Here is a 17,956-nt window from a genome sequence, read left to right on the forward strand (position 1 = left end):
ATAATTAAAACTCATTGTGACAAATTGACTTCCTTCAGAGGAAAATAAAGGTTTTGAATTATAAAGTGAAACTAACCTGGTTAAGTATACCAGATAAGATACAACGTTGAGCATGAATGCTATGAAAAACTGACAAGTTGCTGCTTCTTATAATAACAATTTCCACAAAAAGGATAAGATGTGTTGATATACAACATACAATGCTTGCAATGCATATCCAAAAAAATCCACATGCTATCTTTTCCTATTCCGTTGCCCTTTAAACAACTTTTACAAAACAAACTGAATTGCTGTAGAGAATTATTAGGATTTTTTTTACTTTAAAGTATAAGAAAACTGATGCCTTACCTTAAGCAATTATACGTAAATGAACCGCTGACACTGGCGCACAGTTCAGTGTTTGAGCGTCCGCTCGTTCGAGTGGAGCCGTTCAGATGAGCGCACGCGCTTTTGTTGTCAGTCCGGCGCTCGCTCACACGCCACCTGTTGAGATGAGCACCGACGTTCAATTAACTTATGACTCGTTCATTTGAGTCGGATCTTTCCTGATTTTGAACGCTTTGATAGAAATGTCGAGTCATAGGGTTTGGCATATTGAAATTATTTACGGTCACCATGTTTACGAAAGACAATAGTTTATCACAAGATATTTTAACATTTACTTTTTACTCCCGTGTGATAATGTCGCCGCCTGCTGGACACTCTGTCTGAAAAAATCTCCACGCAATCGTTCGCTTAATATTAGATCATACGCATGCACAATTACATGTACGTTACATTCAAGTAGGCATGATGTATATTTATAGAATTATACATCTAAACTGCAGCGTATTAACGAAACTAAAAGTTCGCATAGCGTTGTTTTTTCCTTCAATGAGGGAAACTTACCAAAGTCAGACACACTTTTATCTGTAGTGTCCGCAGAACACGTCGCTGCAACATTATTCCCGTGACTTTCACAAGCTTTCTTGGTTGCAGAATAAATTGCCGATACATAATTATGAAACATTGATATTCATTTATTTAAAATGTATACAAAGAAGGAAGATGGAGGGTCTTTGGGTATAATCTTTCTGTCAAGATACGGTTTTGGCGCCCCCTTGCGCATGGAGGGCATGTGCGTGCGTTGCATTTCGTTGACTATAACCCGCTTGTGCAAGAGCAAGATGATCTATCTCCGATGTCCATTGCAGTTCATATGTATCTCGGGACATAAAAAGACACCTTGCAAAATGGATGATTTAATCTTTTAATTACAAAAGCTTTACAAAACAGAAAGGAATAAAGAGAAGGCCCCACACAGCCTTATTGTTCTGTAGCATGATTTGTTTTTATGCATCCCTTGTAACTCAAGTATTATTCATGTAGAGACTAACTAATAACTTTTCAAAGCATACAAAGTGTCAATATTTGAAATACTCCATTCATAAAACATTTGTTGTGTATCGATACATGGAAAGTAAACGTTTCAGCAACATTGAAAAATTTGTATGTAATTTGTGCACAGCAATGTGTTAGATATAGATCTGGGCAATGCATTGCATTGAACAACAGCAAGAAACAAATTGAAAACAATCTGTGCTATAGGACAAACATTAACAGCTAAAAGGAATATATGGCTTATACAATAAATGGTGGAGATGTGCTGAGACTCAAATGTGTCAAATAGTATGAATGCACGTTCGGTTTAGCTGGGCTTATAATAATTCATTCGTAATTCTTTCAATCTTTGAAAGGTGTGCGAGTAAACCTACATGACAAAAAATGATAAGAGACCAGCTCTCACACTAATCGAAAAGAAAATCTGTTTAACCATTCATTTGTATATCGTTCAGAGTCTTATGAGCGAGTCTCAAAAAATATACTTGATAAAGTGAAAACATAAAATTCAGGAAAAAATTGTGCCTTTAGTCCAATACAAAAACTGTTACCCTATGTGTATGAATAGATTACAACAGGTAAAAAGACATATAGAAGAAGAATAAAGTCTTTCCAAGCATACGCATGTATAACAATAGTAAATGTCTTCAAAACATGCAAAATACAACATAAAAAGACAAACAAAGTACAAAAGTATAATCGATACTGAAATCAACAATCCCTCATCAATTGGGCCCTCAAGAAAATGTAACACATGGAACATAAAACACAAAATGCTTAACACCCTCAAACAAACAACTTTCACACCCTCGGAATGCTAAATATTTTCCAAATCATCATGTTCATTTTGAGAAGCGTCTGTTGTGTATATATAAACTATTATGAAAGATTTTAATTTTAGAATATAGAAACTAAGCATTATACCTCGACGCAGTTTGCAATTCAACAGCACATGAGCATTGTTCTTAAAGAATCTAAATATAGAAAATACAGAAAAATACCGATGCTTGTAAAACCTGTTCAATTGTCATTTTTAATCACATCCAACGTCAACGGGAAGTTCTCAAGAATCATTTCTATTTTTCTTCTTTGAGAATTTGTGCGTAAAAATGACAAATAAAATGATTTTAATAAAACTACCAAATGTATAGAAAGTCGACCGGCCTTGTAAACATGTTGAATTACCAGTTGAATTGCAAAAATTTATGTAAGAAAGTATGTTAACAAACAATGGTAGGAATTTAAAGCGTGACGTGTTGAAAGAGGAAAATGTTTGTGTGCAGGATTGTTGACCATTCTATTTTGTCCAGCATATTGTAAAAGTCTACAAATTTAGAAACTTCTCCGAACCACACCAGCAGAATCTTTACTGGCTCAATGCAATTACTTCAGTTACCATAATACTGCTTTTAGTCAATATGTACTAATAGATGAAATATTGGTAAGGCAGTTCAAAACAATATAAAAGGATGATACAGATTGACGAATAAACAACAATACTGTTCTATTGTCCCTGAAAGTCACATTTTGAAGAGCTGTCATACATCAAATATATTATCGATGTTGATTTACTATAAAATCTGAACATGGAAAAGTATAAGGCACTCTCTGATTGGTTCACCAGTTGTGCAGGTCCCTTATTGGATGTGGTTTAGTTGTCTTCCTCGTCGTCACTTATGAGCGTTCGGCCGTCCAGTGTCCTGTCTCTCTCCCGCAGGAAGGTCTGGCGGATGGCTTCCAGCTCAGTGAGTTCCAGACGAACTTTCTCCAGGTGGAATGTACGCCGATTCTGGATCTGTCGCAGTGGGAAGGGATTCATGTCCACAAAGGCGATGCTCATCAACCTCCTGTGAGGAACACAAAGATCATACAGGTTTAAAAAGAGGGTTAGTAAATGATGAGCAAATTTTCGTTTATGGATGAACTGTTCCTTTAACATTACAAAAGTAAGTAAAAAAGCTCGCACCTTGCATCCAAAATGGAATGCGTGAAGTAGCGGAGGTACTTAAAAATAGTCATTTGATCCTGGAGCTTTAAAAATTCCTCTTCTTTGTACTTGAAGAGTGCAAGAGCAAATCTGAATATTATCTGTCAAAATAAAGAGGTCAGGGTCAAAACAAGTGATAATACATGGATAAATGTCAACATTATAAGTAGAGTTTAATTTTCCATACCTTGGGTCCTTCATAAAGAAAAGCGTCCCAGATCTTAAAAAGAATGTCACTGACCACGCTGTCCACAAACACCACCAGGAACCAGTTAAAGGTGATGAGAGAGAAATCCACTTTATAATGCTCAAAATGAGCATGAAGTCTGGGTAACTTCTCGTTCATTAGGTCCTTAAACACACGCTGATCTACCTGCACCCAGAAACAACACAAGATGTTTTCTTTCATCGAAGACCTTAGCTGTTGACTACAACCACATGATAGCAATGAATAAGTCAGAACTAGCAGCATGCCAATAATATGGTCTCAGTTAAAAAGCAATTTATTGGTGGTTAACTACGATCTAAGGTTATATAAGGCCAAACATGTGGCAACTTTATCTGAAAACAAGAAACATGTGTAAATGATGACAGAATAGAAAAATGTGTGGTTAGCTTGATGCTTGTGAGTTATGCCCAGCTAACAATGACTTATGCTCGGTTCCCATTTAAAAAAACAGTGCCAGTGTTTTTTGGGGGAATTTTAGACTGTGAGGAAGAAGTCAAGCTTGTGACAGTACCTGTGAGCCCAGCAGTGTTTTGGTGTAGTAGTCGCGTGGCATGAAAACCTCCACAATGGCGACGAGACACCAGAAAGCTTCTTCTTGATCCAAGTACAGAAGTGTAATGGCTGCCAGTCTGAAATAGTGAATAAGAACCCAAACAAATCAGATCTGGACACAAGATGCTGATAACGTTTAGTTTTTGGTGAAAAATATCAGAAATGACATTTCTTTAAAAATGAGATTAAGAGATGAACCCAGTAAACTGTTGTGTCACTTAAAGGGACAGTTCACCAAAAAATGAAAATTCTGTCATCATTTACTCACCCTCATGTTCTTCCAAACCTGTATAAATGTACTTGTTCTGCTAAACACAATGAAAGATATTTGGAAAAATGTCAGTTGCCAAACAGATCTCATCCACCATGTATTGCAATAGTAGGGAAAATAAATACGAGGGTCACTGGGGGATGAGATCTGTTTGGTTACTAAAATTCTTCCAAATAATTTCCATTGTGTTAAGCAGAATGAGGAAATTTTGACACGTTTGGACAATCTGAGGTTGAGTAAATGATGACAGATTTTTAGTTTTTGGGTGAACTATAAAGGTGCAGTAAGCGAATGGACTGAAATAGTTTGGATCTACTACCTGTTGAGGCCTTGGCAGTATCCAATGTCTGGATTCCTCCAGGAAAAAGCCACCAGGACGTTTCTGAGTTTCTGGATTCCCTCCAAGTCAGGGGAGGCGTAATGCTTATTATTAGGAAGCGTACGCAAGAGGTCGAGTTCGATCTGCTTGCAGGCCGGGTTGGGTTTATCATTCGCCATGCTCAGAAGGTTGTGATAATAATCCTTCGGCTGGCTGTCACGCATCTTCTTCACGTGGAAGTTTACGCACCAGGTCCACACCTTGGATCGGTGGATATGAGGCACGCCGCTTCGCATCAGCGCCTTCAGGTCTGGAGATCGAACCATCTCTCTGTTCATGGTGATGGCCAGGTAGTTGTCCCACTTCACTCGAACCGATGTCTCCTGGTCCCCTAGAGAGAAGGACCTTAGGTCCAGTGCTCTCTTTTTAGCTTCAAGTTTTTCCTCGTCATCTTCCTCTTCTGGGACCGTCTTGAAGCCATAAATGTCGTACTCGCTAAATGATAAAAAGACAAAACTTTATTATTGGTTGCATGGTTTTCGAAGAACTTTATTAGATCATTTATCATCATTCAGTTTTTATTTTTAAATCCATATTTAAGACACATGAATACTCTCTGGCTTTATTAAATTGGTTCAATATATATATAAAAATTGTTTTGCTTTCTCTGTTTATGGGATTTTAGAAGTTGTTGGATTAACTGTTGGATTTGTACAGCACTTTGGTTCGTGTAAGGCTGAATTTAAATGTGCTTTATTAATAAATTGACTTACTTACTATATGAAAAGTCTCAAGTCAATAAATGTTTCATGGTTTTGAGACACTAAAATTGTTTGTGTATGTAATGAAACAAATGCGGCCATGATGCGAAGCGCAACTTTCGAATAGTTGAACGAAGTCGATTATTCTGCTTATACCACGGTTACCACACCACAGGACATTCTTCAATGTTTCGTTTAAACGTTTGACATGGGATGGTCTGTTGATGGTAGGAATACTTTCTTGCAGATCTCATTTCAAGCGTCCGTTAGAGGGCGAGAGACCGCAGCCAGTGATAATAAATAATTTATTCCTCATATTGTCATTCATCAGCAGTAAAAAATATCAAGCAAACTTTTGAAAGAGTAGGGCTATCAAAATATATTTGTTACCAGTTATAAGCAGAATGAGGAGGAAAACAAACCAGTCGGCTATCAGTTTTTATTCATGCATTTTGTTTTTCTATTTAGTTATTTTATTTATTCGATTTTGGTACATTTCTTGTTTTTGAAATGCTTTGTTTATCGAAACGAAACTGCTAAGGTTGAAATTATAAACGCCAGATCAAGAACAGGGTGATGTTTGAGGTGATGGCCTGTAGGCTACACTATAATCTTCTATTGTTTAAACCTGGCGAGGTGATATTGAACAGTAATGCGGTCAGCAGACCTGGATTTACTGAAAGTTAATGCATACCAAAAGAATGTTTGTCAACCAATCAGACTGAAGCATTCAATGGCACATGATACATGAATTCGATCATGCTTTTTTAGACATGCACCAATAATTATATTTTTGAAAGTACACTGAAGTACCACATACAGTAAATACCACGGTACAGTAAATTCATTCCAGTTTCATAGAATTATCATTTGATAACGTAACAAAAAGTACTATAGGGACAAAATACGAGAATGGACGTTCAGGTGGTTTTACTGCATGCAGAACCATGGAATTCCCTTGTTGATCTAGACAATGTATTTCAAATTATAAACATAACTAAACATGTTTTGGAAACTGTATCTTTCAAAGGGTCATAACCAAACAGTTCTGGGCCACTACCATAGTAGGAAAAATATCAAATATGGTACTCAATGCTGCTCCAGAACTGGTTAGTTTCTCAAATTCTTTCAAATATCTTCTTTTGTGTTATGCATAACAAAGAACTTAGAGGCCATCCACACTTTACTGTACAAGTGAAGATTTTGTATCGTATCGGTCTTTCTTCCAGAAAAACTGTGTGCACGCGACCACTGTATGATGTTTAAGGATGTTGTGAGTGGGGCTGCTGTCTGACCGCCCAATCCAGTCTGAACTTCACAAGTTCATATATATATGTATATATGTCAACCTTTCCTGAACCAAACCATATATCAATGTACACAATTTATCTTACATAAAGCTTTTCCCAGCATGGGGTTTTTTAAGCTCCTGACATGTTCAAAAAGGACTGTGATACCTGACGGCATTGGGTTTGAGGATGGTGTGCTCCTGTTGATCTGCACTCTCCACCTGCAGTGCTTCTTCCAGTAGGCGAGAGATGACATCACCACTATGACTCGGTTCTGACCCGGAGCAAACAGGAGACTTCACTTCCTGCAGTAGAACCAGGTACTTACTCTCCACCTGACACAACTTGGCCACCAAACTCGTATACTATAACAACAGAGATATACAAAATGAAACCACATCAAATATCAACAGGACAAAATAATTCTGGGAAAAGGAAATGCTACCATGGCACATAATAAAAAAGAATCTGCAAACACAACATCCAGAATGCTCTGCATGCAATGAGCAGGTGTCACCGCTGTACTTCCATCAGGAGAATTTAAGACTGTTGTATACAAACACACACAGACCTTCACTTCTAGAATCTTCTCTCTAGCTTCAGCGTTTCGTCGCAAGACTGTCAACTCCAGGATTTCTTTGTTCAGGAAGTTATTCTGGGATTTGTAGCCTTGGAGACTGTCCTGGAAAAATGTTAAAAGAAAAAGTTGAGGCACCACAAAGCATGTGACCAAATAAGGCTGAACCTCTATATATTATTTTTAGACAAAATATCTGCTGTCTTATAAGTTGTACAAAAATGTTTTGGAGAATCAACGAAGTATTGGAGGTCTAAAGTGAAACCTTACTTAATAGTTTTGCAATTGTTTCGAATGTTGTGTTATGATATAATGTTCTATTACACACACCTACTATAAACTTATTAGATAGACAACAGTTATTCATCTTAATTTATGGTGCATTAAAGGTACAGTTTGTAGAAATCGCCGCTAGAGGGCGCACGATCAAAAAACAGCAACAATTGCGTAGCTTGATGACGCTGTGTGGAAGCGTGGAATGATGGGATATGTTGTCTTCAATTCCACCACTGATACATCGATCAGACGGGAACGAGAAATCATGTTAGCGGAAGAGATAAAGTAATAAAGTTTTATAAATGTTGCGTTTGGTGAAATCATTTTATTTCATTATAATGAATTAGACACGAGTAATGTTAGGTTTAAAACTAAATTGTTAGTCATAGATGTTACAGTAATTGTCCAATTGGCTGGTGTGATAACACTGCTCAGTTTTAAGTGTTCAAATCAATCATAGTTAAAGTTATTTTGAACGTGCCCACATCATTTGCAATAATGCTAGACAGACAGACGGTACAAACAACTTCCTCATCTGTCTATGAGAGTTTCACGCGGTTGCTACGTCAGTAAAGGTGGTAACGCGGATATGACGCCATTGACAGGCGGCTAAACGGCCCCGGTCCACTGTTTAGAATGGGGATTTTCTCAGGATTTAAAGGCAGTTAGAAACATTTGAGATATTGTAAGTACTCTAGTAAATATATAAAATTGGACTAGTGGTTTTTGGATATTTTACTGCAAAATTCTTACAAACTCCATTGTCCATTGTTAGTTCATGTTGGCTAATATATTTGTTAACAAATAGTAACTTATTGTAATGATGAAACTCAAACCCGTGAACTTTGTGCTGCTAATGCAATACTTAAGCAACCGAACTACAGGAACAAAAACCTGACTTCTATAGTCAAATACAAGCTTAAAGTGTTACCAAACTTTAACTAAAACCAATACTTCACCATAAGCGCCCCGTTCACATATTCAAAATATTCAAAAACATGTCACTCAGAAACAGCTACTGAAGTGCAGGTTGTGTAGGATAAAACCGGTTCTTGTATTACCTTCAGGATGTCAAGCTCTTGTTTCTCTCTGCTGGCACCAGGCGAGTTGCATTCCCCAGACGGGTTTCCACCTTCGTCGTCCTGCTGTGAAAGTTTCATGATGACTTCGTCCTTTGCCTGAATGGTCTCCATGAGCATGCCGAGCCGCTCGTTTATCTCCCCCACTTTAATCTTCAACCCTTTCAGCTCCTTCTGTAGACTCTCCTTCTCCAAAGCCAGCCTCTCCATATGACCGCAGAGATCCTTGATCTCTCCATCTCGCTCTCCCAGGGCTTTAGCCCCCTCGCTCTGGTTATTATTGTCTTGCCCCATGCTCCCTGACTGGCATTGAGAGCTCCGTAACGTTTGCTGGAGGAGACGAACCAGCTCCTGGAGGAGGACACAATGGTATATGAAACACAAACCTTTGCAGCGACCCATTAATCACTTATGCTACTCAAACACACATCAGCTGACAGGGCCAAACAAACCCAGGTTTCTTTGTTTCATTGATCAATCTTTAAAGTCGGTTCTCAGGGTCAAAGGTTGCTGTAATACATTAGTACAAGATGCAGAAATTCAGATCTTCAATTGGTGCATGGGGCATAATTCGCATCTCTTTAATGTAAAAGGGGTCATATGGAGCTTATACTTGTTTTTCTGTGTCTTTGGTGTGTTATAAATTACCCATGCATATATTAGACACATCAAATTGCAAAAATGTAAGTGCGGGAACAAAAGATGCATCTAATAGCGAATGTTCACCCAGACCTGCCTGAAACGCCTCATGTAACCACATCCCCACAAATCTACATCAGTTTGTGGTACGAGTTGACTAAGAGCGCCCAAATGTACACGCAAGTAAGGTGGGCGTACCTGTTAGTACAATTGATTTGGAACCTGCTGTTTCAAATATGGTAAGAGGCGTTACTTTTCCGTCACACGCTTGCATTATTTGACCAATCACTACGTACTCGTGAACTGGCCAATCATAGCACACCTCGCTTTTCAGAGCAATGAGCTTTGTAAAAAATCGGAGCGTTTCAGAGAGGCGTGGCAAAGAGGAGATACAAACATGCACGGTATGTGGAAAATACAGCGTTTTTGAACCTTCAATCGTGCACATTTCATTACATCTACTACAAACCATAATATTCATTTTAACAGTGTCATATGACCCCTTTAACTTATAATACCAAGTCTAGTTGGGTTAGTTCTTATTAACCAGTATTTAATGTGTAAATGAATATTTTTAATTTAACAAAGCAACGAGACATAACAGCATTGTACTGTTATGAACTGTTATGGTCATAAAAAAGGCAATTTAGTGCTTGGAATTGTGCAAATCCTAATGAGTACATGTGTTAATCAATTTCAAAACACAAACTCATTGTTATAGGTCAAATTATTCAAGTTGTTAAGGACAGCTCAGAGCTAAAGGGAAACTCTTCTCATCTGCACACAAACAGCACAAAAACAATACCCGATTTTGTGGTTCTCAGACGCCTGCTTTAGATCTTATGAAACCTTTACAGAAAAGCACACAGAGCACCGCTCACAATGTATTTAAAGTTACAATGACATATGGCATCAAAGCTTATTGTTATTTTGACAACCTAAATGAAGAAGAACACAGAAGAAGAGACTGTCGACATTCACAATCAGTATGTTCATCAACAAACAAGTGGAAGTCCCATTAACATTTAGCAACTTTTATATTCAAAGGGACTTACAAATGCGGAACATTTATTAGAAACAAAAGAGGAACTGATGACAAATACCTCTGACAAACCACTGTTATGGGCAGCGGTGGGCCCCTGCTGACAAATGTTACAGCATTGGAAAATAGTATAGCCAAAAATTAATATTCTGTCATCATTTATTTATCCTCATTTTGTAAAACTTTCTCTCTTCTGTGGAACACAAAACAAGTTATTTTGAGAGGTTCTTGTGTTCACAAATGAAAGTCTAAGTGCAGCATTGATGTTTGGTTCCCAATGTTCCTCAAAATATATATTTGTGTGTTCTGCAGAAGAGTCATAAGCTTGTAATGACATGAGGGTGAAATAATGATGATTTTAATTTTTGGGGGAACTATCCCTTTAAGTAGCTTTTTAGTAAAAGCCCCTGTTTTTATTTTTGCTTTTGGCAGAAGCTTTTATGCAAATCAACCTAAAGTGCATTCAAGCTATTTATTTAATCAGTACGTGTGTTCCGTGAGAATTGAACCAATGTGATGCAAAAGCAACGCTCTTTCTCTTAGCATTATCGATCTGATTCTTCAGGAAATAAAGTCATATCTTACCTTCTGACTGGCGAGCTCCTCCTGGAGGCAGTTCTCTTGCTCCTGCAAGCGGATGATCTCCTCTTGTTGGCTTTGAATGCGGAGCTGAAGTTCAGATGTCTTGTTTCCATTGCATTCAACCGGTGAGCTCTCCGCGCTGCGGCTGGCTTTCCCGGAGCCCATGTGAAAGGGCCGCTTCATTCGTGAGGGGTTGCGGAAATCAAACGTGAATGTTGAGCCAATGGAGTCTGGACAGATACAGATGGGAGTTTAATACGATTCATCTATGTGTGTCTATATGTAGCAATATTTTCCCATGCCTTAATATGAAATAAAACTAATAAATAAATAAACAATTCTTTGTTGACATAAACTGATAAATAATTTATGGAAAAATCTAAAATATTTGACTACTCATATCAAGGGATGGGTATCGTTAAGATTTTAACGGTATTTTTACTCTTATTGATACTGCTTATCGGTCCGGTACTTTAACCCTTTTCTTATCCCTACTTTTGGATATATATTTTTATCAAAAAAATAAAACCAAAAATAAAGAATTTACGTAAAATAAACTGTATTCAGCGTGGACCAGCAGTATTTAAAAAAGTGGGTTGGTTCATCATGGCTTCCTGCAACATTTTTTTTAATATATTTAAATGGTTATTTTTAATGGATAGATTTTTATGTTTGTCCTATGTATGCAAGTAAAGCGACAAATTATTAAGGTCTCATTGTTATCAAATAGGCCTATTGTTTGGGCTGATTTATTTATTATTATATAAATGAGTAGAAAATGTGTTGTCACATCATTTAATCACCCCTGGTTATGGTGTAACAGTGTTGACAAACCCACCCAACAACTGCTTTCTCATAAACAACATCTTTTTCAGAAAAAAACTCACAAACCATCAAAACTGCAAACAAGTCTGTAAAATAAATAAAGACGCAGGAAATTAAAGCAGATGAATATTCTTACTTCTCTGATTATGTGAAGGACTTTCCCTGCGCTGACTGTTGTCAGATTGAGATTTGTGCTCCGGAGAATCCACCAACTCCCACTCCTCACTGTTGGCGGTGTAAAAAACACTGCGTCTGTTCTCTCCTCCCCGGCCGGCTCGAAGGTGAGACATGCTATTTCTGAAACAGGGTAAGAGACATGGAGAAAAAAGGAGGACTTTGAGGAGGTTCAACATTTTTAAACCTTGATACAGAGACTTCATCAAAACGTGTTCAGCATGTGTGTTACATTAGACTTGCTTTCAACATGTGCTAGTGGCCCATATGATATTTAATAGTCTTATTTTATTCACATCAGGGTCAAAGACTTCAATTCCCAGGCTCTTGAAACCATACTTTGAGCTGCTGTAGCATTTCCAGCAAGTTGGGTTTGTTTAGCTTTGCTAAAAAACTAGATTTTAGCCCTTTGGCTGCCTAACAAATGACATCATCCAAACAGATGTGTCCAAAGTCTTCTGGAGAGTTTGAAGAGGATCGTTCTCAGTGTTAGAAAAAGGCCTAAACAACATACAGACATTTAGTCATATGACGATTTAGAAATGTAAACATTTCTACGCATTTCTTTCACACAATTTGGTGTTAGACTTTGCTTATTAAAATTATCAATACTAAGCAAAAATGAATTAAACAAACAGGATCATTTATTGGTGTAGCCTACTTTTTTACATTGTTGTTGCTTAAAAGAGGCTACTTACAGCCAAACATGTGGAAATTACCACCACTAACACCATAACTGTATCGCAAGGCCAGTGTGAGTCCAGCAGGGTTCTACAGTACCTGAGCTCAGAGCCCCAGTGTCTGAGAGAGTTAAAAGCTGCTGTGGGCGGAGCAACAGGGCCACGAGCAGACTGGACCCCGACCAGTCCATCACTGTCCAACTCCAAGGCAAAATCATTCCGGACACTTTCCATAGTCTCGTTTGGCTTCTCAAAAAATGTTGCTTCTAAAACACAGAATCACAACAAGTTATCTTAACTGTGAGTATGCAGGTTTCAAAAGGTGCATTTTCAATCAACCCTGTTACATTCCCTCCTTTTAACATAATGTAAAAGTAATTCTGTACATTTATAACATTTATCTTTCAAATATTTAACAATCATCATTATCTGTTCAGGAAAACAACAGTCCTTTTTTGTTGCATTTATGGTAAATGTCAACCCTATTACAGTCATTTTACTAGCTTTTCGTAGAAGCAGAAGTATTTAACGCTCTAGTTATCACCTTACAATATATCTTCATTACAATTGCATGATATTTATATGTACTTTTCACAACATGGACTGTTTAAAAGCAGCTTTACAGGAGAAAAACAGAAAACACAGAAAATGTAAAACACGGCACAGTGCATGTTGTTTATAGAACAAGCAAGATCAACGTAGTCAATAATATCTAATAAATGGAATCTCCCTGTGAGCAAGCCAGACAACAATGCACTGTGGCGAGGAACCCAAACTCCAAAGATAAATAAATGTAGAGAAAAAAACTCAGGAGAAGCCAGTCTCAGCCGGGAGGGCCAGATCTCCTCTACTTTGTCACAGCTGCACTCAGTTACTTTGACAAAAAGTTACTGAGTAAATGTTTATGAAGAATAGGGAGAGTTTATAAAAGAAGTTTCATTTATTGTTTCAAACTGTTTGGGTCTATTTTTATCTTCTTTTTTATCGATATCAGGCAACAGAGGAATGTTATAAGCAGGGAAAATACAAAGCTAATAATGTCATAATCTAAACTGTCAACCCTGTTATTTTAGCAAAGTGGGATCCAAAAGTATTATTCTGCCATTGCACAGTTATTGAACACTTATTTGGAAGGAATGGACATACACATAAATGTAAAGCTTTAATGCAATCAGCTCAATTCATAGATGTGAATCAATAGCAGTAAAATAAGTAATACTCAGAAATATATTTAATAAAAACAAACTCAGTTAACCATATAAACCAATTCATACTGTGCTCAGGTGAGGTCTCTTAACAATAAAACCACTGTCTCTTAAAAAGGGTTTTGGCAAAAAACTAAGCTAATAATACACGTGTACAGTTCAAAGCTCCACTTTGCCATGTGTTTCGTGATCCTCATTTGCAGCTCTGTGAACGTTGGTTTCTTATGAAATCACATTGCAAATGCAAACAACTAACGTTACAAAGGTCAGTAACAACACTGCCGGTTACTTTAATTGAATGACTAATACACTGCCATGCAGAAGGCCATTTGTTTATGCAAATTGAAAAAGCCAGAGTGACAGTAAGGAGGAAGCAGACTTTCTTTGTTTTGCTTCTGTCTTTTTGACTGCAAAAATAATACTCGTAGCCGTTCTCATACGAGAAACAGAAACCAATGAAATGTCTATGAGTCTAAAAACAATCACAATCCCTCATATTAACAAAATCAAGAAAAAAATTCAAATCAACTAATGCGTTCCTGTTGTGAATTCTACAAACTGAATCAAAACTATGAAATAACACAAACTGAAAAACGATCAAAACTCTTTTATTATAGCTTCTTGTAAGTTGAACCCTTGCCTATCTGAGTCTACCTGAAATGTGGTGCAACTGTGAAACAGCATCACATGTTTATAGGAACCATGTGCCTGCAGGACCTTTGACCCACCTCACATGACTAAAGGCCACACATACACTACAGGTTAACAGTTTGTTTATAAACAAAGTCTGTTAAGGCCAACAGGTCTCACCTGCATCTTTGGCCACGAGACCCGTGTGTGGATAACAGGGGGCGGGAGAGCACCAGCTGTCCCTGTGACCGGGCATGTTACAGAACTCCCATCTTTTCTGTTGTAACTGTTGCAGCCAGTAAAGCATCACCTGCCTGCTGGGTGCCTGCGTACACGAAGAGAGAAAACACAGTGTGAAACCAAACCTCTATTTTTGCGTTACGATACGCCAGCTGTGTTGAGAGGAAGATGGTCAGGTGTGAATGTGACTGTCCCCTTTGAGGATCATCATGCTTGTTTCGGTCTCAGTTCCAGTTTACGATTCAGTGATTTGGGTGTCTCTGCCATTGTAAAATTCAATCGAAAACATAAGAGCTGTGAGCACAAACAAATTGTTGTTTTGTGGATGAGAGGTATTGATACCAGCTAACAAAGTAATTCCCACCAGCGTACAAATTAAATCAATAAATGATAAAGCACTGTATGTCAAAAAACAAAAATAATGTATAAAATCGGTGCTCTTTGGATACAGGATTTCTTAATTTATCAAAAAAATCATATCACCAGGGCACTCGAAAATGAAGTGCCATTACTCTTAAATGGCTTTACATAATTTGTAATGTTATATATGTAATTTAAATAATATGTGGCATCTGTATGAAACAATGACACAAGTGATATACTGTCAACTAACCTCAAAAATAATCTGGACAATAAAAATAACCATTTTTTATGTGCAAACCAAACATTTGCAGTAATATAAACACAAGCTGCATCTTTTCTTTGTCCTATTTTGCAATACTCTTTACCAATACACTCTATTAGTCAATTTTGTTTGTCGAGACAATGACACACTTACTTTGAACAATTCCTCTATTTTGAAATTTGAAACCCAACACTTTTTGTATTAATGCTGTGCAATATATATATAAAAAAATATTTTTTCTTCAAAATAAATACCACCTTGTATGACATTTTGTCATGTAACGCAAATTCAAGCATGACTTAATTGTCAAAATTCTTTTTGGAGCCGCTGTACAGCATTACACATATTCGTATTACACATTGTTCGGACTTTTGTTCACTTTCTAACATAAGGTATGACAAGCTGCAGCCTTGGACCTTGGACAGAACCAATATTGAGTCAGGATTACTGCTCCTAACTTTAAGTAAGAACACAAATGTTGCAAATTCAGCATTTCCGAAACAATGCATTTACTTGGGTGGTCCGCCCAGGTATATTTGGCATCACATTTTGTATTTTTTTATCCATCCGGGATAAAGAATGTATATGTGATCGATTAACTAGTGGATGAACTGTGCTTCCACGTCTTCTCTCTTTCCTGACTTGTTTGGTGTGAGTGGCCGTGTGCACGTCCTCCTCTTCCGTGTTCGCATGCACTCTCTTCCGATGAGCTCCATGTGTGTGCGAGCACTCGGCCTCTCATCCGCGAGTGTAGTTAGCTACGTGTAGTGTATTTAACTGTCTCTTGCATTTAAAATCAAAGAAGCATTCATAATACACATTGTGGAGAAAGGGCAAACCGCATATAGCTGCTCTTTAATGGAGATGTGCTGTATTGTGATGATTACAAATCAGGATTTTAGCAGCAATTAAAGTGACTGCTGGTGGCATTGAGTTGTAAAATACAGTATAACGTGACAAGATCAGAGAGTAGAAGAAAAGATATCAAGTGCTAACACGACGCAAACATCACGCTATGCTAAACTAATTAGCATAGTTGTGATGTCACAAGTCTGTCAAAATCCTGTGAAACACTGGAAATGTGTCAATTCTTTCTCCGTGAAGATGTTTCGATTGACATTCCCTTTGACCGAACTCATAAAGGAGCAACAAACACAAACAGTTTGACTACAAAAAGCTAACTCACTTTGTCATGAAGGTCAGGAATTGTTACACGGTCCCTAAAACTAACCACTACAGGCTCTAAAACAAAGAGGCGGAGTGTAATGTGTATTACACTTTCCAAAAGCATTGAAAATGAATTCGAGAGACTGATATCCACTTGCATTACTAAACAGAAACAAATAAGAAGAAGCCTGGTGCACAAAAGTTGACAAAACAACCTAATTCACAATCTGCAGATGTAGCAAAGTGCTCAGTTACAACAAGAATCTTGTGTCACCGTCCTACATTCTCCAGTCATGAGACAGGAGGTTCACAACAATGATGATCATGTTAGTTAGTTATTGTATTGTATCCTGATGTAACCAGTTAACAAAGTCAATGTTCAACATCCAGTGTGCTGTATTTAAAATGCAGTCCTTCACATTGGCCTCCATATGCACATTAGGAAAGAATGCATGTGCAATGTTGTGGTTTGTACAGTATTTTAACTTTAAACAGCATGTAGTTTAACAACCTAAAAATCAAATACCTCTTAAATAATACATAGAAGTAATGACTGCACATATGCTTGAGAATAGAAGGACGTTACCTTGTTGCAATAGAAACTTGCTTTAATAAATAATAACAAGTACAGTTATATGAAGAGTTTAATTCTTGTTGTCAAAGACAGATAGGCTAGTAACGCCAGAGATCAATGAGGTGTTTATGTACCTTAAGCAGAAACTCCTTCCCCTCGGTGCGGATCTCAAAAAGCCCTTCTTCTGCCTCCACATCATATGTAAAACACGCATCTGCGATCTCAATGTGCCCCAGCGGAAGGGCGTCTTGGGGAGTCTTGAAATAATACAGGTAACACTGTCTAGTGTCGTACACAAACCAGCGCGTCTTGAACCCTCTAAGCGGCCCCTTCCCAGACAGTTTGTTTAAGTATCCGCGTAATTTGGCTGCCTGCTCCTTCGTGCCATCGCAGTCAGCCACGTCCAGGGATCTGGCCGCCAGTATCCGAGAATTCCTGCTGGAGTTGGCAGCGCTGTCATCCTCTTCATGCATCTTTCTCCGCGGCGCACACTCTTCCCTGACGGCGGATACAAAGTTTCCATCCGCGTGACGACACATGACTTCCATTCCTCGTGCGGCGGCGAATGGCATGTTGGGAAATGTAGTGATTTTTTGTTGTTGTAAAGTTAAACATTAAATATATTCTCCAGCAACAAGATTTTGTCATTCAGATTTTGTGTTGTTTATTTTCTGCGAAAAAACATGCACAGTAGTATAAGGGAATGTATGAAGTAGCTTAATTAAACAAACAAATAATAATAACTATTAAACGATTGAGCAGAGTATTTAAAACAAAATCATAACATGAAAAAAATCCCACATTAAAAATAATAGGGTCAATTCTGGTACATTGGGACGAATTTTGACATTAA

General features: G+C 37.7%; 2 protein-coding genes across 3 annotated transcripts in view; both read right to left on the bottom strand.

Annotated features, from left to right (window-relative positions):
* Positions 1-1,035, bottom strand: part of dapk2b (death-associated protein kinase 2b) — a 28,262-nt gene extending 27,227 nt beyond the window's left edge. Inside the window, exons 1-2 of one of the 2 annotated variants that reach the window (XM_056740021.1) lie at positions 889-1,035; positions 349-483 (exon numbers count right to left, since the gene is read on the bottom strand). The gene's annotated coding sequence lies outside the window, so the exon portion shown is untranslated. Of the gene's footprint in view, positions 1-348; positions 501-888 lie in introns of those variants that run through there. The other variant, XM_056740022.1, reaches the window with a different exon arrangement.
* Positions 1,036-1,235: 200 nt separating this feature from the next.
* Positions 1,236-17,633, bottom strand: tbc1d2b (TBC1 domain family, member 2B). The gene is made up of 13 exons (XM_056740156.1): positions 17,238-17,633; positions 14,678-14,822; positions 12,763-12,928; positions 11,945-12,105; positions 10,987-11,213; positions 8,703-9,071; positions 7,360-7,470; positions 6,957-7,153; positions 4,739-5,233; positions 4,108-4,225; positions 3,555-3,740; positions 3,347-3,468; positions 1,236-3,227 (listed from the first exon to the last, which is right to left on the bottom strand). Exons 1-13 carry the CDS (start codon positions 17,574-17,576, stop codon positions 3,032-3,034), a joined length of 2,832 nt encoding a protein of 943 aa, XP_056596134.1. The 5' UTR covers positions 17,577-17,633; the 3' UTR covers positions 1,236-3,031.
* Between the last annotated feature and the right edge of the window lie 323 nt (positions 17,634-17,956).

The sequence above is a fragment of the Triplophysa dalaica genome, chromosome 24 (assembly GCF_015846415.1).
Source record: "Triplophysa dalaica isolate WHDGS20190420 chromosome 24, ASM1584641v1, whole genome shotgun sequence".
Taxonomy (NCBI): domain Eukaryota; kingdom Metazoa; phylum Chordata; class Actinopteri; order Cypriniformes; family Nemacheilidae; genus Triplophysa; species Triplophysa dalaica.

Bases quoted from the DNA above. Each gene is read 5' to 3' on its own strand.
- tbc1d2b (XM_056740156.1), bottom strand. From the start codon at position 17,576: ATGCATGAAGAGGATGACAGCGCTGCCAACTCCAGCAGGAATTCTCGG. The intron at 9,072-10,986 runs GTAAGATATGAC...GTCCTCCTCCAG, and splicing joins AGGAGCTCGCCAGTCAGAAG to GAGCTGGTTCGTCTCCTCCA. The intron at 7,154-7,359 runs GTCTGTGTGTGT...CTGTTGTTATAG, and splicing joins AGAAGATTCTAGAAGTGAAG to TATACGAGTTTGGTGGCCAA.